The 22,342-nt window shown below is 30.0% G+C and overlaps 1 protein-coding gene across 3 annotated transcripts; it reads left to right on the plus strand.

The window, feature by feature from the left end:
• Positions 1-2,155: 2,155 nt before the first annotated feature.
• Positions 2,156-22,120, plus strand: LOC130900539 (nucleolar protein dao-5-like). Of its 3 annotated transcripts, none has more exons than XM_057811237.1 (23): positions 2,156-2,177; positions 3,497-3,587; positions 6,289-6,363; positions 6,735-6,809; positions 7,215-7,289; positions 7,644-7,709; positions 8,885-8,944; positions 9,068-9,142; positions 10,334-10,408; positions 10,749-10,823; positions 11,057-11,155; positions 11,333-11,434; positions 11,582-11,680; positions 11,821-11,913; positions 12,049-12,123; positions 12,981-13,031; positions 13,686-13,769; positions 15,676-15,714; positions 18,394-18,492; positions 18,843-18,872; positions 19,168-19,236; positions 19,700-20,276; positions 21,957-22,120. In XM_057811237.1, the coding sequence occupies exons 2-22, from the start codon at positions 3,561-3,563 to the stop codon at positions 20,252-20,254; spliced, it is 1,998 nt and encodes a 665-aa protein (XP_057667220.1). In that variant the 5' UTR covers positions 2,156-2,177; positions 3,497-3,560; the 3' UTR covers positions 20,255-20,276; positions 21,957-22,120. The 3 variants fall into 3 exon arrangements, with proteins under 3 accessions (XP_057667220.1, XP_057667229.1, XP_057667224.1); XM_057811246.1 differs by having other exon boundaries at positions 11,333-11,425; XM_057811241.1 differs by lacking the exon at positions 2,156-2,177 and adding an exon at positions 2,385-2,501.
• Positions 22,121-22,342: the final 222 nt, after the last annotated feature.

A 22,342-nucleotide genomic window follows, 5' to 3' on the forward strand; every position in this document is an offset into this window, starting at 1 on the left:
TGCACATAGAAAGCAAAAACAAAAGCGCTACTGGACAGAGTCCAACGTCTTGCGTGCCTCAGTATTACAGGATCTATGTGTATAGCCCCAACTAGTGCTCTTGAGGTCTTACTAGACCTTCCACTCCTGGATCATGTGATACAATTCGAAGCCATGAGCCTACAGGCTGAACATCCACAAAGAATTGCGGGCTGGATCAATTGGCCATGCAAAAATCTGGGCGCAGACCAAAGGTGAATTTCCAATCATTTCGATGGACAGCGAACAAATGACGCCTTCTACTGGTGATAATAAGAGTTTTGGAGGCACACATCACTGATCGTGAACAGTGGAATGGTGATTCCAAGCCCGCTATATTAAATAATTAAGCCACCTGGTACACAGACGACTCTAGGAGGAATGGCTTGACCGGGGCAGGTTTCTGCGGGGGATACCCCAAAATAAGCGAATCTTTTTCGCTTGGGGCTCAAGCCAAAGCGGCTGATCGGCCTCTCAAAGGACGTTGGAATTTGGTAACGTCGAAGCACGACGGGTTTATATGAAGGCTTATGGCATACCTATGAACTATGAAACCCATCATACTAATGTCATATATAAATATTACATTATTGTTGCAAAATGAAAATTCCATGAAAACTTTTTTGTTAATAAATAATTTAAAGATTTTTTTGATTTGGGACAAATCTGAAATTGTTTGGACTAAGAAATAAATTTGAAGATTTTTTGTACTTTCTCTTTATGAAATAAATCAACCCTTTTTTTAGTTAAATAGCATTAAATTACTTTTTAATTATTGAGAAAGTTCATAGCAAGAATTTTTTCAAGAACATTGAGCTAGGTACACTGCCGTTATTTATTAATTTATACCGTTTACGAGACAAAATAAATTAATTTCCTATTGCCCTTGAAAAGTTTTTGATTTAATTTTAAAATATAAATTACTTTTTTATAAGCGTTATTATGATAACAAATATCAATGCTAAATCAGCCGATTTAGAGTTAAGCATGACGCCCACTCTCATGTGGCCACACTGTTCCTATCAAGCCACTGTAAATTTAACGAGACTGAAACCCCCATTGTAGAAATTGCGATGTTTCCAATGTTATCGACTCTAACCAGAAAACTTCTATACTTGCCATACGGTACTGCTACGGTAGAAAGCTTTTTTCGCACCATTAATCTTATGAAAACGAAGCTAAGAAATAAACTCTCTACGACCACAATAAAAGGTACCTTGCGCACAAAGTCAGAAATTAAACATTGATTTGAGTTCAATGTAACAAATGACCATTTAAAAATTGAATCAAAATATGGACGATTTCAAGAATAAAGATGAAACAGAAAATCATGATTTACAAATTAAAAAAGGAGATAATAGCTAGTGATACTATGTTATACGTATCATCACCAGCTGATCTGCTACTATTAAATTGTTATGGATGGACCTTTATGAGCTTTATAAGTTTTACAATACTATATTTTAAATATTACAAATTTTCTTTGACATATTATATCTTTTGATATTAATTTGATTAAAACTTTGATAATTATACGATTTTTCTTGTTTTTAATTCCCCCTCTGAAATTCATTCTATTTATTACCATCATTATGAATAATAAATTTGTATAGAATTTACTGTTTTTTATTTGATTTTTTTTCCATATCTATTTTTTTGCTCTATACTGGGATTGGCAACACAGAATCCAAGTAATGTTCACAATCCACGTGACCTCACGAACCAATCAGATTGTAGCATGGAATTAATATGTTATTTCGGGGTAAAATTTAGTAATCAGTTGATAGGTGATCTATACGATATAGGATCATAGATTCCGAAAAGCTTTATTCTAAAACCATATCGGTATCAAAAGACAAACGTTATTGTTTTCGTTTATCAAAATATTTAAATAAAGTAAATTTATTTTATAAGTTCAAAACCAGTAACTTTAGTCTTTCAACATTCTATATTACAACAAATAAAAGCAAAACAATTTATAAACTCTGCTCTTGTAGTTCTATGATCTGATCTAATTTTCTAGAATCTGATTACCAATCTGATATTAATATCGTTAATCTACTTGAAATTCAAACTGTTAGTAAGAGAGACGCTTGGGTTTTGTGAAAAGTGTTTCTTTCTTTTGTGTGTTTCCAGAGGAGGAGGATCATACTTAACAGGTATGTGTAAATTTATAAATTAATATAAAAATAATAGCTGAAAATATTTGGATATACTCCCCTTCGAGTGATTTAACTTCTAATTATGCAATAAGCTAAGTTTTTTCATTTAAATTTTCGTTTGATGTATTTTTGATGAAAATTGCAGACATCATCCGTAGCGTCTTTCATATTGAAATGGCGCCCAAAGAATTATTTTAGTTACACCTCTATAAGCTGTTACTTGGTGCAATAATTAAGCATTGTATTTAGTGTCTGAAAAGTTTTCATAGGTTATTATTGCTTTACATTGTCGCCTAGAATGAATGGATAGTTTTAAGTGCAGTAATTCTCATTCCTACGTCAAAACAATTTAATTTTAAGCAAATGTATCGTGTTTTCAATCATCTTATGGGTTTTCAGTTATCTCCTTTACTTAATTCTTTGTAATTCATTCAAATTGATCAAAGACTCATTGTAAAATATATCTTTACATTGCAAACAACCTCTTTATATCTAGTTTTGTCCAACTTTATACCTATAATTAACGAATTTCGTTAACTCAAAGCTTCTATTTAATGTTCCCACAAACCCTTAATCTCATAATATGTGATTCATGTCAGAATAGATTTCGACACGCTTTTTTCGTAAAACAATAATTGTTTGATGGTAATATAAACACTGCTGCTCGTCACTATTTCAGATCAACCTAATCTCAATATAACAAATTTCAGTTTAACGCATTAATTGATATAAAGAATATTTACTTGTTCCCTTTCGATTTGTTATATGGACGTTGCAACACTATTTTAGGCTTGTAGGTACTTTATACAAACGTTTTTAACAGATTAGTTAGATACACACATGCGCACTTGTGAAATCTCGTCGGGATTCTACCACCTTATATCGTTCTGAGTGGATCTCATCTTGGTCCGCGTTACGTTGGTTGTGCATAGTCTCCTTCCTTTCGCTCTATATCTGTAGGGGATTTTAAGAGGTCTTCTAATTTCGAGAAGGGTTGGCTCGGGGTGGCTATACACGCTTTTCGTCGTGTTTGTGTGTTTTCGCTTTCTCGGTTAGAGCCTAACATTTTTTTGTCAAGATAAGTTCTAATCCAAATGATCCTTCTCTAAATTTTTGCATGCTTATAAAGTACGCAGTTATCGGCCTCTTGTGGATTGGCACGAGTCCTAGGATGTATTTTTCCTTTTTGATGTTTTCTGCTTTTTTTATTTATATTTATTTGTAATTATTTAGGTGTAAATTGTAATAATATTTATGCGTCATGATATTAAATTAAGAAATAAAATAAGGAAATTATCAATTTATTTATGTTGTAGAGTACTGTGATAATACTTATACTTATAGAAAGTTATTAGGAGTCAATTTCTATCACTTGAGAGAATGGATAATCCAGCCGTGGGAGAAAGGGTGAGTCTAGTATCATTAATTTTATTTATTTGATGTATATTTTCCATGTATTATGTGCTTACAATATAAATACAATAATACATATAAAACCACAGAGGCTAGAATTCTGACTCATTTAGTATAACTAAATCAAAGTGATTCAACTGTATATAGCTAATTCATACTTATCAGATTCTTTCAAAGAATATTAGTATAAAATAACCAATTTAAAAAACGTAACTATCTTTTTATCCAATTATTAAATTACATTGATACTTCTCAAAACCAAATTCAAAATTATTTCCTTATCATCAATAGAAAAGAGCATTATTATCTTTCCTTATATATGAAAATTGCACAACAAAAATTATATCTACAATATTTTGGAACCAAATTTTATGATTAAATATAATAAATAAATTTAAAAACGTAATATCTGCAGTCAACAAATAGAAAAATCTGTCATTCTAAGTATGTACATAAGTAATTCATACTAGAAGATACATTTTTTTCTGTTTCATTAAAGCATTAACAGCTAAGGATTATTATGTATGATTTGTATCTTTATATTTTGTTTTGCAAGAAATAATTTGTAAAGCAGAAATTTATTTTTGAAGTGATTTTTTTCCAAGAATTAGAAACAGACATTAAGTACACAAAAATAGTTTCTGACACTATTTACAGAAGTCACTACATTTTTAGATTTTTCTCTTTAATTGTATTATTCAATTTGAGGGTCTCAATACGATTTTTGTTCCTCAAGTTGAATGAATTTAAAGTTAGGAGATATGTTCCATTATTGTTATGATAAGATATTTTATGATTGATTTTGCTTAAAGCTGTATATGAAATTTTAGTTTTGAACTTTATAATCATAAATAGCGAAGCTGATTACATTTTCACTAACTGTATCAATGTCTGCCTTAATAGGTAGAATGCAAATGCTTATAACATTATGATACAATTCCAATAAGCATAATTTGGAGACAAAAAAAATCGTAATTAAACTTTCAAATTAAGAGTAATACTGACTTAGGTGACTACAGAGTATGTCCCAAAATAGTAGTGCCATTTGACAAATGTACAACTGTAGGAAAGATTCTGATTCTGCGCAGGAAATTGCTTCCGGCCATTTAAGTACTACTATCATGTTTCTATTATTTTTTTTAAGATTCTTAAACTGTAATGTATATACCTTTTTTACTAATAATTTCACATGTGTGAATTCTTGTTACATAGCAGCCACTTTCGGTTTGTTCCATACACTTAGTTGTGTTCAGTTTGTTCTAATTCTAGAGATAATTGAATATATGATTTAGATGTATGTGAAGTTAATGTTTTGGGAAGGTACATTAGGTGTATTTGTATTTATGGGTTTTGTACAATATCCACATACTTGAAGATTAATGTATCTATTATTGAGAAGAATTTTCTGTTCCTAAAGTTATTATGTTAAGTATAATATGTTATATAAGTTAGTAACAAATACAATCTAATTATATCTATCATTATAGGTTCCGATTTTTTCTTTTGTTCATTATTCATTTGCTTGAAATTTATTTGGATAGTTTTTGTAACAGCAAAGTTCACTCATTGAAATCTAGAATCTTAAGTTATGATTTTAGAACCAAATATGGGATTTGGTAACAAACATTGATAACAATGAGCCGTTTGGTATGAAGATATGTGAAAGTTCCAAATAAAAGGACAGACCTAGAAATCTGGTTGGGATTGTAAAGTAATAATTGTATATCTACAATACTTTGAACGTCATTGCTCAAATCATATGATTATTATAAAAGAATGCTCACTAGCAAATTTCAAACCAAAAGGCAGACCAGCATTGAATGAATAATACACATATATTTATGAAACGACAAATAACCTCTAATCTTTTGGACAAAACTGATATCAAACTTTACACCCTGCTAATATAATCTTGAATTAATTTCAAAGATCATTGTAACAGTCTTACTTTAAAAATCATTTTATGTAGTGTCTTAATTTTAAGCTTCTTCCTTGTTTATATTCCACTGCCATCTAGGCCTTCACAAAAAATGGATCATATTGTGAAATTCTTACTTTCTATTCTGTGGTTCATTTCTTGCATTATGTATTTGTCGATTTCAAAGTAACATCTTCGATTTCCAACGAAGCGTCTGAAGGACGACAATCCTAAGGTGAGTTTTACTTATGTGACTTTCTTATTAGATACTTATGGTGCTTAAAGTATTCCAGGCCTTTCGTCCTATACTTTCCTCGTTTTTAATTGCATGTTGGGCATTTTCTGTTTTCTCAGTTAAGCGCCTTTTTTTCCTTTCTTTTCCTTCATGTTTGGTCTATTAGTTAGTTGCACAATAGTAACTTTTTATTATATATATTATTTATTATCATAGATTTTGCTGTTATTAACTGAAAATGTAGTAAATTGCAGAAAAAATTCATCTATCTTAGAGCCAATTTTGACATTCAACCTAGACTCAGAGTTTCATCATCATGGCAAAAACTTTTTTTAAAAATTATGCTCAAATAAATACTTAAATCTTCAGTTTTGGCATCTACCAAACCGTGAAGATATTAAAACTTTTTCAATAGAAAATCCAATTATATGATATTAAAATATGACCAAGTTGCTAGACCAACATTATTCATGGAATAACATTAAGTATATCTGTTTTTAGTAATTGAATTCGAATATTCTAATTCATTTGATATTTTGTAGGATATCCTCAAAGGTATAAATAACTTGTCTAAGTCCATTATGAAATTAACCCGCAAAGGGGAAAGCCTGTCGCCGGTAAGTATTAGTATGGATACTATTCATCCTGTTCATAGATCTTGATTAGTAATTTATTACTATAGACTGAATAAAGTTATGGTGGATTATGATGAATGCAAAATACAAGTTTGTTTTAAATATATTCAATATGTACCCTTTATTTGTAATAAACTATTCATAAGTAGTTTTTCTGCAGCCCTGCTAGATTCATTGAGGTGTAAGCTAGGGTGCAATAATAGTTGAACAAAACAATGAGAAATTCTAAGGCAACACAAGATAGCACTAGAGGGTTATTTCTGGGGAATGTAGTTTTTTATTGAAGATAAGATTAATTTCTACCCTTTCTAATATTAACATTTTCAGATTCTAATTTATACAATATTTTGTAGGAAGTGCTCCATATTGCAAGTAGATTGTCTGAATCCGTAATGACATTATCCACTAAAACCGTTAATATTACTAATGTAAGTATTACTTTTAATATCATTCATCCTATATCCAATAGTTGAAAAGCAGTTTCATATGATATTTTACTTTTACATGTTTGCACTATATAATTCTTTCATTAAATCTAAAAATGTGTCATTATATTCGACATTAGAGTCACATTTTATTATTCCCGTAGTTGCAAAACACCTACATCTGATTAGCTGTTTTACAACTCTGATATGAGCCTGGGGTCAAGTATGTAGATTAAGTACAATAGTCATTCGTTAGTAAATATTTGACTTCATGGGAAATTAAATGTACTGATCAGAAAGATACGACTAGAGGGTTATTTGTTGATAAAACTTGACAAAAGGCAATATTAGTTCGTCGCCATTTGATTATTAAAATTATTAGATTCAAATTTATACAATATTTTGTAGGGTATCCTTGATGCTATAGATAACTTCTGTGAAATGATAAGGAGTATGTCTATCAATAATATGGCAATGATATATGTAAGTATCATTCATAAAAATATTTGAATTAGCACTAAAAACTGATCCGTTGATCAGTTACTGTATTATTGGATCTATTCAGAACATTGCTGCGCTCTTTTGTTTTGAAACTCTAATATGAAAGAAACTTGAATGTTCTGAAGGGATCTAAACAGATTATCCTTATTTCATTGTAATAACGAGGCAATAGAGATGTTTGTATGAACAAAAGAGCCGATCGGCGGTACATTTTTGGGAGGAGATGTAATTTAATATCCATTGTGGCAGATAGTCAGGAAAGTGTTTTTTTTCTATTTGATCCTCGTTTTCAAATTTTTAAATTTGAATGATGCTTTTTTATACATTACTTTGTAGAAGTTCCTCAAAACCATGGATTGTTTGACTAAAATCATAGTATCATTTTCCGGCAAAAAAGGTGTAGTAAGTATTAGTTAGATATAATTTATTCTACCTGTAAAGATAGTCATTGGCATTAGACTATTACATCCAGAAGATATAACGTTAACCTTTTTTTTTGTAGTATCATGACCATATTTAAAACAGCCTAAGATAATTTCAACGCTTTACCTTTGATTATTTTCACAAAATCCAATTATGAAAAATGTTTACTGTTATGTCCCTTATATTGTTTAAACATTAATAAAACACTGGACTTAAAATTTACAAACTAATATATTAACTTGAGTCTACACTTTTTGAATACTTTACAACAATGTTAATTTATTTGACGGCGGAATCGATGACGCGGACAACTTGCGCCTATCTCTGTTCCAGGTAGAATGGAGGTGGAGGAAATAGGCGGTTCTCGTTGTTTCATTAAACCGGTTGTCCTATGCGGTACCATATGTACCGTATGTCACATTTACAAAAACGAAATAATAGAAATATTACTAGAAATTTTGGTTATGTACGTGTAGGCAGATGAAAGTAGATGACCAACTGGATATACCAATGTTTACCAATGGTTTGGAGAGGAAGGTACACCATATAGTTGCATTCAATCATTTGGTCTCTTCACAATACTGTCCACAGTTTCCTTTGACTGCAGACCAGTGTAAAAACGTTTAAGATGGTGCAGAGAATGGCAGCATGGTAGGCATAATGGTTTCAGCAAGACAAAGCACGTCCACATATTGTACGTTAAACTATGAAATTTCTCTAATAATCTGATGCCAATATTTTGTCGTGGTCACCCAGGACACCAGATTTATATCTATTTATATCAAACATGTGTGGGGAGGAGACTTTCGAGTTTACATCATCCACCATAGAGTCATGTTAATATTGGAAAAAAGTGCCACAACAAGGAATCGACGTATTCCTTGTGTTGAGGCATAGAACTTTACAGGCTTTGCCATACACATATTTTACTAAATAAATATTAATAAGAGCTCTTGCAAGTGTTATCATTGTGATTGGATATTGCCAAAAAATTAAGATCTATCAATTATTCCTTCTGGATGTAACACTTCTAATGCCACTGAGTACGTATCAGTAATTATCAATATTGAAAAAATCTGGACCATTAATTAACATCCAGTTTTCTGCCATTATTGCTAACATCTTCACTTTCTAATCAATACAATATTTTGTAGATGGATTCAGCTGAAATGATTAATTTTTTCTCTGCTGTCGCGTGCCCCTCTGTGTCAAAGGTAAGTACTATAAAACACATGTACCAATAATCCTATTTGTGAATTTTTAATTGTCACTAGAAATAACAGTATCATTTAAAAAAATCAATCATATTTAACAATTACCAATACAATATTTTGCAGGATATTGTTAAATGCATAAATCGCTTATGTAAGACTGTAATGGAATTATCCATCAAAAGAGAGAACATGTCAGAAGTAAGTAGTAGTATAGATACCACATATGTTATACATATTTTACTTCACTCTACATAAATCAAACTAGAGTCTGCAAAAAATTATGATGTATATAATATAGCGACGATCCTCTGTTTCGTGCTTAGCTTGTATCACAGTTGTAGGCGTCATTGCTTCTTTTTTATGTAAAAAGCAAGTATTAAAGTGTAAACACTATTACATTCGAATAGTTCGAGTGGTGTCTGCCGTGTGGAGCTGCCTCTGGATATTGATCTTTAGCTTCTCTAGATTATAGTGTACCTAGGGGAAAGATGTGCCTTGGTAGTTGTTTCCTCAGGCTTGCATTTCTCTTAAGACAGGAGTCCAGGGCGTCTGCAGGCGAATTTGATGTTCATGAGCCACGTCTGCCTGTCGAGTAGGTCTTGCAAATACGGCTTTTAGCAGGATTATGTTGGATAGCTCGGAAGAACTTCTGCTGTGGTAGTATCGGTAAAATAGAGATAGGTCAGCGACCTTTCTTCTATGCTATATGCTCTCAGTTTCTGGTCAACTCTGGGTCGAGTATCCTAAGAGTATGTTTGCTAGCCAAGCTCCAAATGTGCAAGTAGTACTCCACTGTATTGGTTGCCTCGTTAATGTATAAGATTTATTCGAGATAACATCAATTTGATTTATTTAGACGTTCGCCTTCCTCTCCAAGTTGCGGTAATTTTAAGTGAAGAGATTTCGTTTCTTTATGTTATACCATTTGGGGCAGATGAGAATTTCCTCAAAGAAATCTGTATCTCATGTGTATGTCATAAAAAAATAGCATTTCTAGCATTCAAAATGCTTTTATCGAAGTTTAAATTTGCTTTTGAATTTTTTTCATTTGTGTAATTTGTTGGAAATAAGCGACAATAAACATTAACATTAAAAATTGAAACAAAAAACTATATGAGAACTTGTAAAAATAACCAACTCATCTCAAATTACATGATCCCTCATTTGAAAAAACTCACTTCTGATAGATAGTTATCACCTTATTAAACTTCACGGGTTCAAATTTTTATTGTCTCCGTATTTGCAATTACCTACCTATTCGAAACTAGCACTTTTGCAGCTCTGTCAGATACATTAGGTTGAATTGATACAGTAATATTTGAGTAATGAAAGTAGGGTCGCTCATTTATCAAATTCATGGTAAAATTACAATCTTACAATATTTTTTAGAGTTTACTCGGCTCTATCAATAACTTGTCCAGAAGCATAATGGAATTATCCACCAAACGGGCGAATATAGAACATGTATGTATTAGTTTTGATATCATTCCTTCTATATGTAAATATTTGACTGGTTTAAAAAAAATGATATCTAGAATATACAAGAAAAAAGCTTTGTGAATTTGAATACAAATGGAAATGAAAACGTGAAACTTGAAATTAAAAATCAATATAGAACAAACAAATCATGTACAGATCGAACATACATTTTCAATCATAAACTAGACAAGTACTTTTATTTTGTTGTAAATATTTTTTTTATAACTAAACTGAGTCAAGTTAATAAATTGAAGGTGGGGTCTAGTATGTTGAAAAAAAAAATTTGAAATATATTTAAGATTTTAATACGTACCATATTTTGTAGGATGATCTGAGTGCTATAAATTGCAAATCTGAAGCAATTCTGAATTTATTCAACAAAAAAGTCGAAGCCATATATGTAAGTGTTAGTATAGATTCCATCCCACATGTGAATGTTTGAATAGAATCTATGAATAATATTTTTTAAAATTGAATATGAATAGACGAGAAACTTTGAATTTGCATAAAAAATTTGATCAAATAATCATATTAATGCTACAAGCGTCTGCCATTATTAGGTACCCCATATGTCTGCCATACTTATTTTTAGATGAATATTAGTTTCCTCCCAATAATCATTGAAATTTTCAGGAATCACAGGCTACCAAAAATCTAGTTGAAAGTGAATTGAACAGTTCTGACGAATCCGATGAAGATTGCCCTGTTCAATCATCTAAATCTGTATCAGGAGTAAGTAATAGAAGATAATCTGGTACTGTTCATACATAAATATTTGAATTACCATCAAAAAATTAATCAAGTAATCAAACTCGTGCCCCAAGCGTCTGGCATTATTACTCCATGTGTCTGCCATACTTATTTTCAGAAGAATATTAAATATTTTCCATTAATTATTAAAATTTTCAGAAAGCACAAGTTACCAAAAAACTCGTTGAAAGTGAATTGAACAGTTCTGATGAATCCGATGAAGATAGCCCTGTTCATCCATCTGTAGCAGGAGTAAGTAATGTAAGATAACTAGATACTATTCATCCATAAATATTCGAATTTGCATAAAAAATCAATCCAAGTATCTGCCATTATTACCCCATGTGTCTGCCTCATTTATTTTTAAAAGAATATTAGTTTCCTCCCATTAATTATTAAAAATTTCAGGAAAAAAAAGCTACCAAAGAACTTGTTGAAAGTGAATTGAACAGTTCTGATGAATCTGATGAAGATGATCCTACTCATCCATCTAAACATGCACCAAATGTAAGTAATTGTAAGAGAATTACGTACTATTTATCTATAATTACTTATTACTAAAGCGTCTGAGTTTATTACTTCATGTGTCCGCCATACTTATGTTTAGAAGAATATTAATGTCCTCCTTTAATTATTAAAATTTTCAGAAAGGACAAGTTACCAAAAAACTTATTGAAAATAAATTGGACAATTCTGATGAAGATGCCTACCCTACTCATCCATATAAATCTGTACCTGACGTAAGTAATATCAAATAATCAGGTACTATTCATCCATAAATATTTTAATTTGTATCGAAAAATTAATGAAATAATCATTTTCATGCTACAAGCGCCTGAATATTCTCAGATCATAATTTATACAATATTTTATAGGAAATTTTCAGTCCTACTAGTAGCTTCCTCAAGCCCAAGAAAAAATTTCATGTCAAAAAAGTTCATATGGCACATGTAAGTTGTAGTAGCAATAATCTTATACATAATCTTATACATAAATATTTGAATTTGCACTAAAAAAGTAATGAAATCATTAAAAAATGTAAATATGAGATATTGGCAGTAACCAATACCTAACCCAACCTAACCAATACATCTACCATCTTCACTTATAGATAATCGTAGTTTCCTTCCCTTGGGGATAAACAATTTCACTTTCTAAGTAATACAATATTTTTTTATGGAAAAGTCCATTATGTAAGAGGGCTGCGTGAGAATAAACAAAAAGTTGTTAAGAAACCTGCCAAAGAGAAATCTTTCAAGAGGAAAGTGCACATTCCTCTAAACAAAAAGTTAGTAGTATACTACTTTAATATACCATAAATTCCAGCCATCTATTTGAGTTGAAAATGAAAAGTTAGAAACATTAAGAATCCACAAAATAGGCCCTTTTTAAATCAAATACAAATAAATATAAAAATATGAAACACAACATTGGCAATCTATGCACAAAGATTGATTATACGGTATGAGATATGAATAGAAAATTATCTCTCTTTGTCATCATAATTTTTGACTCAGAAATTTTGTCACTGGGTATTTTCTCTTAAAAAAATCGAAATAAGATATATACAATCTCAAAACAGCCCTCTTATACTTAAAATATTTTTTGCAGATTAATAATTATTCTAAATATTATAGACCTAAGAGATCATTTTTATGTATAAATTTAATTTTTAATTTTGCTTAGAATTTGATTGAATATTTTCTGAATTTACCATACCAGAATCTTCGATAGTTATAGAATAACATCAGTTTCCTTCCGTCGATTATTAAAGTTTTCATTTTTTAACTCGAACAATATTTTGTAGGACAAGATTACTCAAACCAGGAGATCTAAAGTAAGGAAACTAGATTCCAATGTAAGTAATATAAGAAATTTATTTAGTACCTAATTTCAAATTAATCAATAATTTTTCTAATATTTTATATAAATTAATAAATTGTGATACTTTGAATACGAATCGTAAGACATAAACCTGACAAAGCATGTGCAGGTTTAGTTATTGTTATTTCGTTAGATATGAGTTAACATTTTGAACCAATTGTTGAAAATGATCAGATAATTTATCGACTATATTATATCAACAATTACCAATACTCCTGTGGCTCAGGGTGAGGGTGATAAAAAACTAACAGGAATTGAGAGAAGGAAAACACCAGGCATCTTCTATTTTAGCTTTATTACAATTTTACAATCACCTTTTTTATCACGACATTACCATAACTGTCCTTGTGTCACACTAATTTAATCCCATGATTGATTCAGCATAACATATTTATGTCCATCTTTATTTGCGAAATTGAAATTCGAAACTCTTGTTTTAATTTATGTATCTATGTAGTAGTTGTTATATTAATTTAAATTATATTAAATTAAATTGTATTAATTCTTGTAAAAATTTGAAATTCATGGAATTGAAAATTCAATATTTAAAATGGCACATATTGGTTCAATATTTAATCAACGTTAATTATTAAAATTCACATTTTCTAATTCATAAAATACTTTGTAGAGTGACAGTGACGAAAGAGAGTCCCGCTTGAAAATAAGAAGAATAGATGAATCGCACGAAGCCAGAGCAGCTGCAAGAAGTCTGGTAGGTACTATTCATCGTATATTTTGGGACGGACCATATAGAATCTGAAAATGTGATATTTGGGAATATCTAAAATGTTTTTTTATTTATTAATTGGTATATAATGAGTTATGAGTGGAGTTAAGTGATGAAAAATAACTCTAGTTTGCTGATTACTTTGGTTAGATTTAGTATGAAATCGAATATAAAATTACCAACATTTTAAACTAGTATCTTACTGCAAAGCATGAAATACAAATTTAAAAATGTATGGAATGTTTTATATGAGCAATTACCAATGCTCAAATCTTCTCAACTATTAATATTTAATTGATTAATTATTAATAATTAAGTACTTTGTGCACGAAACCTTTGAGTTTGAAACTTATGAGTTTCAATTGAAACAAACTTGGCGGGTTTTGTATCAAATTTTAAAACTATCACAAATTATTTATTCATTTGTTGCCGTGTCCGAAGTTATTCTATTAACTGAATCCAAATGCGAATACTATAGAAGCACTTTTTTATAACTGTACTTTGTACTAAAGATTACACTCCTGGTCCCTTTTACAGTCTTTTTCATTGAGTAATAATCATTTAAGTAGCAAAGATTTCCATGGTAATAATCAGTCTGGAATATAAGTTACTTGCGAACTTAGGCCAAATTAACCCTCCAAGCCACCCCTTAGGTGGAAAATTGAAATATAATATTATATATGTATGAATTTTGAGGTAACGTATATACTGCGATCCAAAGGGTTTATTATGCCTCCCTTTCTTGCTGCAATACTGGGGAACCCAGTGGTTACAGCTGATACGTTAATCTCACTCCTTTTAAAAAGTCTAGAATGTGGGAAGGCTGTAGTTGCCACTAATTGTGACGCTGTCTACATAGGGCAAACATTTAGAAAATAGACAAGAGGTCATCAATACGATAAAAATAATAGAAGTGCATTAACGAACCACGAAATATCAAAAAAACATAAATTCAATTATAAAGATTCAAAAATTCTTGAAACGGAATCTAATACACGAAAAAGGGAATTTTTAGAAATGGTTCACATTCATAAGAACGAAAAACCTTTAAATGATAAAAAAGATCTAAATAATTTAAGTAAAATTTATGGCTCTATTTTCTAAATTCTAATAAATTTAATATATTTGAGATGTGGAAACCAAGCAAAAATTAATTTTTCTTATTGGAACAAAGTTCTAAGTTGATTTTATCCTAATTTTGATATTCATGATGAAGGTGATTCAAAAATCGATATAAATAAGCAAATTGTCAGTGTCAATGTCATATTTTGATAAAGACGAAACGTCAAAATTTATCTTTCTTTTAAAAACTATAAAAAAAAACGAATTTTAAATTTAAAATCAACATTTAGATGCATTAATATATATATATATATATATATATATATATATATATATATATATATATATATATATATATATGTAATCAATAATAACTGGATTATAGCAGCACACGCTACGTTGTTGGCAACGATAACCTTGTGAGCATCAAGCAGACAACTGCTCAATGTTTTTATTGAAACTTATGCAGTTGAAATTTTAAAATTTTTCAATTAAATGTTTAGGTATTATTTTTTCACTTTTGATTAAATATTTTATTTTCTGATATTATTTCATATCAAGAAGTTATAAAATAAACAAAAAAATAACAACATTTAAAAAAATGCAACTACCCTATTACAAAATTTGAAATTGTAACTTTCCAATAACTACAGTCTGGTCCTTCGAGCTGTTTATGTACCAACGAATTACAGAAGACTCGAAGAACCAGACGCTGTAATTTTTTGTTGGTACAGTGGTACCTAACAATGTATCAGAATCAAAAATATTTTTTCTTACTTTTGCTAATAATTAAAATTTTCCACATTCTGATTCATTCCATCTTTTGTAGGATGACAGGGGAGAATGTTCAAGAAATGTTGCTAATAAGGTGAGTTCATGCATTTATATGATTGGGAAATTAGTATATCACTAGTATATTTTTGTGCGTTGGGAATTAACGGCATAAATTTATATAGACAGAAGAGTAGTTGAAAATTAAAGAAACATCCATTTTTCCAGTAATTTTAGTATTTTTCAAGTAAATGTCTGTTACCATATATTGATATAAGTTGAAGTAAAAGAAGTAAACAAGGGTGATGCCTTTTGCAGTGATTCGAATAATTTGACACTAATGGATTGGACATCTTTATTTTTTGAGATCAATTAAAGGTTTTCCAACACAGCAAATAGAGGCATTTGGCAACAATTTCTATTCGCCGAATGCTGAGTAACAGAAATCTATAAAAGAACTGAGTTTGTAACGAATCGAGCACGTTCACAATATCAGCAATAGATAATCGATCGAGTTCCATCGGGATCCCAAACAAGCGTGACATAAAAACGAGTGGGCAGTGTGTACTCAAGAGTTTAAAGAGAAAAGATATATTTTTATTAGTATATAAGTTTCTGAAATGAAATTTATTTTATATACACCTCTACATGTTTGACAATAAATAGTACATACACTCCAATGGACACGTAGGGATGTTTGTCAAATTCCTCCTATATTCCTCCCAGAAAAGATATTGTGTACATGAATGTCGCCAAATGAGAATTTCATTTATCAATTCAACTAGATCGTCAAAAGTAGGTTCTCAGTTTGGTAGAACATAAAAACTTGTTCCTAACTCTGTTCTTGGTAAATCGTTACTTCGAGCAATAAAAATTTTTGAACTTTTTGCATTAAAATAACTATAATACATTACTGTGGCTTTTATTTGTTATACAACTTGCTTTCACTTTTCTATATTCAATGGAAAAACTAAATCTCCAATTTCTTTGATGTCCATTTTTGTTATATCGAGTAAAAGTTTAAAAAGGATTGAATAAATTTTTAATACTAAGAGGATATTGTATCTAGGAATCCTTCTAATTATGGTGGAATTGAATACTAACATGTTCTCCAAGATTTTGGATATTGTGTGTTTCATATTAATATCTACATCGATTTTTTAAGGTTCCTTATTAGGTACTGTAACTGTTTTGTCATAATGTATTGTTTTATCTACATTTTCTGGTTATGCTTTTGAATTTATGGAGTTACCTTTTGTTACAGCTTTTTAATAGGCTCGGTATTTGTGTGTTTGGTAACTATGAATTTTATCGTAGGGGTTGTTTTGATTATAATTATATCGTAAATTTGTTTGCATGAAGGGCATGTTGTTGTTTTTGAGCAGTTAATATGGCTAATTCATTTGCATTAAAGGCACGTTTTGTTACGGAATCATAAAAATATATCAAATGTTGTCCATGATTAATCAAAGTGAGTAATGAGATGTTCTTTAGAGGATGATATATTTTCTTGTGGTTATATGCATAGACGTTCAAATGTACTAGAAAGAATAGGTGAAGAACCTAATACTATAATATAACTAAGATTCTAGAAAACACAGTCCTAAAATATTAACGGCATGTTGGAAGAATTCCATAAAAAAGGCACAAAATAATTTGCTCGGTGATCTCCAACAACATAAAATATAAACCAACTTTGGTTTGAAAAAATATAAAAAAACTTGATAATTGGAATGAGCAGTTGGGAAAAAAGAAAAAAAATTGAAGATGTTCATTCTTCCAAGAAAACTTTTTCGAGAATACACTTTTTGTTTATTACAATAAATTGTCTTAAAATAATTCAACCTGCAGATAGGGAAGGAGATAAGAAGGATCATAATATTAGCCTATATTTCTTGATTATCGATTTCTAATTCATTGATTATTTTGTAGAATGTCTATGCTGCAAAGGCTTCAGTCAAAAGTGATTCAAACAAACATTTGTCGGGCGCTAATTTGGATGTCGTTGATATGGAGTTGGTAAATCTTTTACATATCAAAAATACAACCAAATATTAGAAATCAATAAAAATTAATATATTACTAGAAAGTGAAGGTGCTTATTATGTGTTGAGCTCACACATCTACTGCCAAGGTTTTGTAATCTTAATTTATCTATCCATTGATTTTGAAAACAAAAAATATGATTTTCGGGAATTTCTTGTAATAACTGATTCTACAGGCATACAAGTTCGCAAGACTCGCAAACCGAAAATTAGAAAGTATTAAAATGACACTTCAATAATGAGAACTCATTATTTTACTAGTAAAATAATGGAACATTTCTCAGTCTATGTTGCTGAGAGTAATATAGATATTAATATGCGCTTCAAGAAAAAAAATATCTAGTTGACAGAATGACATAAGTATACCTACAAAAATTTATCGCACATACATGCATTTGATTAATATATTAATATTAATCGCAATTACCATTTAGGGTTTTGTTTAGAATATATGGCTGTTGATTAAAGAAAATTCATGATTTCCAACAAGAATAAAGGAAAGATTTTGCTCGGCTTTGAATTGGAAAAACTTTGTGTATAAATGAATGGTTCAAAAGATACTTGAAATGGGAGACATCGGATGAAAACACCGGTCAACTCAAAGGAGTACAAATTTGTTTATGATAAGACATGCGCATTTACTGCATACTTTGAATTGAAGAATGATGACAATAATTAATTTTTGACGATTATAGATAGTCATAATTTCTAATGCATACAATATTTTGTAGGAGACCTTCGATGCTGAAAGCTTGAGAAAATCTTTGAATAATCCACCAGAAATTTCAATGAGGCAATGCATTCCAATGATACCTGTTGACAATAGACCAGTAAGTATAATAACAACGTTAGAATTGGCACGAAAAAAACTAATACTATCTAGAATGCTTTTTGAAATTTAATTATAACTAAAAGTAGGAATTCTCAGACATGAAAGTGACAATGTATGTACAACCAATGTTAGATATTAGTGAACGTTTCGAGTAAATTATTGAAAATATGATTCACATTGGGCTGTTATTAAATTTGTTTCCTGTTGGATGTTTACCTTTATTTTATAAAGTTTTATTAGTATACTAATGTTTGAAAGTTAACATATAAAAAAGGTAATAGAAGTCATATTTTTTACTTGTATTGCTTAATAAAATGTTCCACTTTCTGATTAATTCATATTTCGTAGGCTTACGATGAGGACGTTATTGAGATATTAGTAAGTATCATTATATAAAAATAAGATTAAACATTTTAACAAAAAATTGGGATAGGCAAAAATAAAAATATTAACTAGAAATCGGATAGATAGGAAATAATATTCATATAAAAATAAGAAACCGGAAATCCCGGAAAAAAGATGCTTCAAAACTTTTTCTTGATCGATACTTGCATTGATAAAATACTCCAATCTCTAAAAAAATTAAATTTTTCTGCGGCCTAAAAAATTTAGATGAGAGAAAAATTAGTTCCCTTTTATAATCTAAGTTTCTAATTCAAACAATATTTTATAGGATGAGAGCTCGAAAGAATCTTTGTTCCATTTGCTGTCGAGTTCAAGTGAACGCGGTACATTTAGATCCGTAAGTGTTGAAGATCCTATATGTAAATATTCGAATATGCATAATATCTAGATTCTAGGAAAAAATTTATTCAAGTAGATAGTAGTAAATTAGGAATCATCAGATATGTAACGGAAAAAAACATACACAGATTTGGTCAGTAGTAAATTGAAGATATATGTATAAATTAGTAAAAATGGAATACTTGTATACTCATTCAATGAAATTTGAAATAAACTTTCTGGCACTTTAGAAATGGCAAAAAGAACAATGAATTTCCTCAAAATTACTATTAATTTTTTCCTTTTTCTGATTTATACAATCTTTTCCAGAAAAGCCTGAAACGAATTCAACAATTATTTTTTAGTTTCAATTGCTACATTATAGTCATTGTAATTTAAATCTCTACTTACAAAAAAAAAAGAAAGATGATAATTGTCCATTATAACCTAATCGACTTTCTAATACTAAAAATGTTTCACAGGGTCTATCTTTGAAAGTATTGAAGTATGCGACATATCCAAACCAGACAGGTTCTACAGCCTCTCCCTTCAATACAGATTCTCCGGCTTCTCCGAACGAGGAACAGCATGCAGCATCTTCAACGGAGAAACAGCATGCAGCATCTTCGAAGGAGAAACTGCATCTAGCCTCTTCTAAAAAAAATAAACAACATCCAGACTTTTCAGACGAGTATGAATGCTCACCCTCGGCAATGAAGAGACAGTCCTCAACCTCTTCAGATGAAGAACAATCTGCAAGCTCTCTAGATGTGAACCAATCTCGTGATACAGAGCAGAAACAGCGTCATTTTTCTTCAGATGAAATACAATCTTCAGATGAAAAGCAATCTCTAACCTCTCAAGTCAGTCTTCCGCATACACCCACTCCAGACGAGGAACAACCTCAAGTTTCCTCAGATGGAGAACGCTCTCAAACCTCCACAGATGAGATAGGATCTCGAGCGTCCTCAGGCGAGAAAAGGTCTCCAGTCTTTTCAGATGAGCCGTCTGCAGACGAGGCATTGTCTCCAGTTTAAAAAGATACTCTAAACTTTACAGGTAGGAAATGGTCATACATGGCTATCCTATTAAGTTTGCATATTGAGCCATTTGTCTTTTTCCGTCTTTCTAATACCATATTATCTAATTCTGTTATACCAAGCCATTTTTGTTAATTATTTATGTGTTTTAAACTAATTTATTTCCGGTGAAATTGAAAATTCTATGTTACTATCTACTCGAATTAATAATTTATGTTATAACTCCCACAAATTCATTCAACATATTAAGTTATTTATTTGAACTTTCTTATTAAAATGTAATCAACTTAATACACCTTTATCTGCTTAAAGAAGTTCCTAGATGTGGTTTGTTGTATCAAAGATTTAGAATCAAGCATTTCTGGTATCTAGAATAGTTTCTAACTAAAAACCACATCGAACAGAATACAGTATATAATAACTGAATCAACTAGCAGGATAGATATAATTCAAATCCCAACAAGAAAATGCGATGATGAAGATATAGATGATACATGAGAATATATAGCAATTGTAATAAACAAAAATTATATTATGAGGAAAGACGAGGAAAAAATGCGATAAAACTGAAAGCAAATTTCGGAACTATCAATAGGAACGTTAGAGGGAAAAAACCTAAAAATGGAATATTACTCAAAAGTAAACATATTCTTCAACTTACCTCGATAATAAGTAGAAAGAAATATAAGGTTTTAAAAATATAATGAAAAGAACGAATCAGAGTAAAATAAGAGAATAAAAATACATTGGAGAATATCCTGACATTTATGATACATGAATAAGTTAAGTGTAAGTAAATAGAATTCATAAAGTACAAACTAGCAGAATCAGTATATAACTAACTTGAGGACAACCACTCACACTACGGAATATGAGTATGGAACAGAAAAACGAATTGTGAATAATATGTCCGAAATAATAGAAAACTTTTGCTTAGAAGTATACATTTAAAAACACCTCAAAAAATTCATAATTCTCGATAAAAATTACGAAGAGGAGAACTACCTGTCATAAAGAAATGAAACTACTCTTTATAAGATGGAGAATGATAAAGCTCCTAAACCGTATTTTATAGCTGGGATGTTAAAAAATATAAAAAATTATAGATTCATTGAAAAATAATTTTTAATATCAATATCTTCATGAGTGAGAATAATGTCTCAGGATATTAAAAACTGAAGCAGGGTATTTAACATCAAATTACTACAATATCTAAAGACAAGCGTATGCTCAGTGAAACTTTCCAATATATAGTATATACTGTTTAACAAACGTTGACACTAATAACAAAGAAATAAAGAAAAATGGCCCATTTACAGAAGGAAATATATAGAATGGAAATCAAAGATGTCCAAGATCGTTTAGGCAGACCCAAAGGGGGCCTCACAGGTAACAATTGCAGACAAATGACAGATGGAATAATGTAATTTAACAAAGTAGACCTTGGTAGGATAGACGAACAAAGAGTTACTCTCAGATGAAGTAGGACAATAAGAGAAGAATAGTAGTTCTATACTGAGATATGTAGCACAGAATTGATATAAATGAAATAATTGTAGAAGGCCTATTGCCAAATTTACAATAATATATAAGGCTGAAGATAGAGGAGTTATTGAAAGAGAATTTTATAGACACACCTCCTTGATAGTTGTAAAGTTTCCACGGATAACAATTATTAATGAGTTGTGTTAATTTTCAGGTGAATCATACTCGTGAATGACTATTCTGAAGTGGAGTAGATTCAACCAAATGTTCAATTTTTTGGTAGCGTTTGTGCCATTATAATTTTGTTAATTTGTTAGTTTCTCTGTTCAAAATATTGATAATTAATATAGTTTTTTTGTTCGACATATTGATAATTCATATAGTTTTTCTTATTTCAATATTACTGATAGTTTGATAGTTTTTATAAATATTGTATTCTGAATAAAAAAAAATAAATAATCACCAGAACTGTTTTATTAACTGTGTACAAATTGTTTTATTTTATAATGCTAACACTTCTTCAAGTACGTCCAATTTAATTTTAAAGGCAACATATTCCGTGTACGTTCCTTTGTGTGTGAAGATATGATTTCAACCCTC

The sequence above is a fragment of the Diorhabda carinulata genome, chromosome 1 (assembly GCF_026250575.1).
Source record: "Diorhabda carinulata isolate Delta chromosome 1, icDioCari1.1, whole genome shotgun sequence".
NCBI lineage: Eukaryota > Metazoa > Arthropoda > Insecta > Coleoptera > Chrysomelidae > Diorhabda > Diorhabda carinulata.

Bases quoted from the DNA above. Each gene is read 5' to 3' on its own strand.
- LOC130900539 (XM_057811237.1), top strand. From the start codon at position 3,561: ATGGATAATCCAGCCGTGGGAGAAAGG. The intron at 7,290-7,643 runs GTAAGTATCATT...ATTACTTTGTAG, and splicing joins ATAATATGGCAATGATATAT to AAGTTCCTCAAAACCATGGA. The intron at 19,237-19,699 runs GTAAGTGTTGAA...AATGTTTCACAG, and splicing joins AACGCGGTACATTTAGATCC to GGTCTATCTTTGAAAGTATT.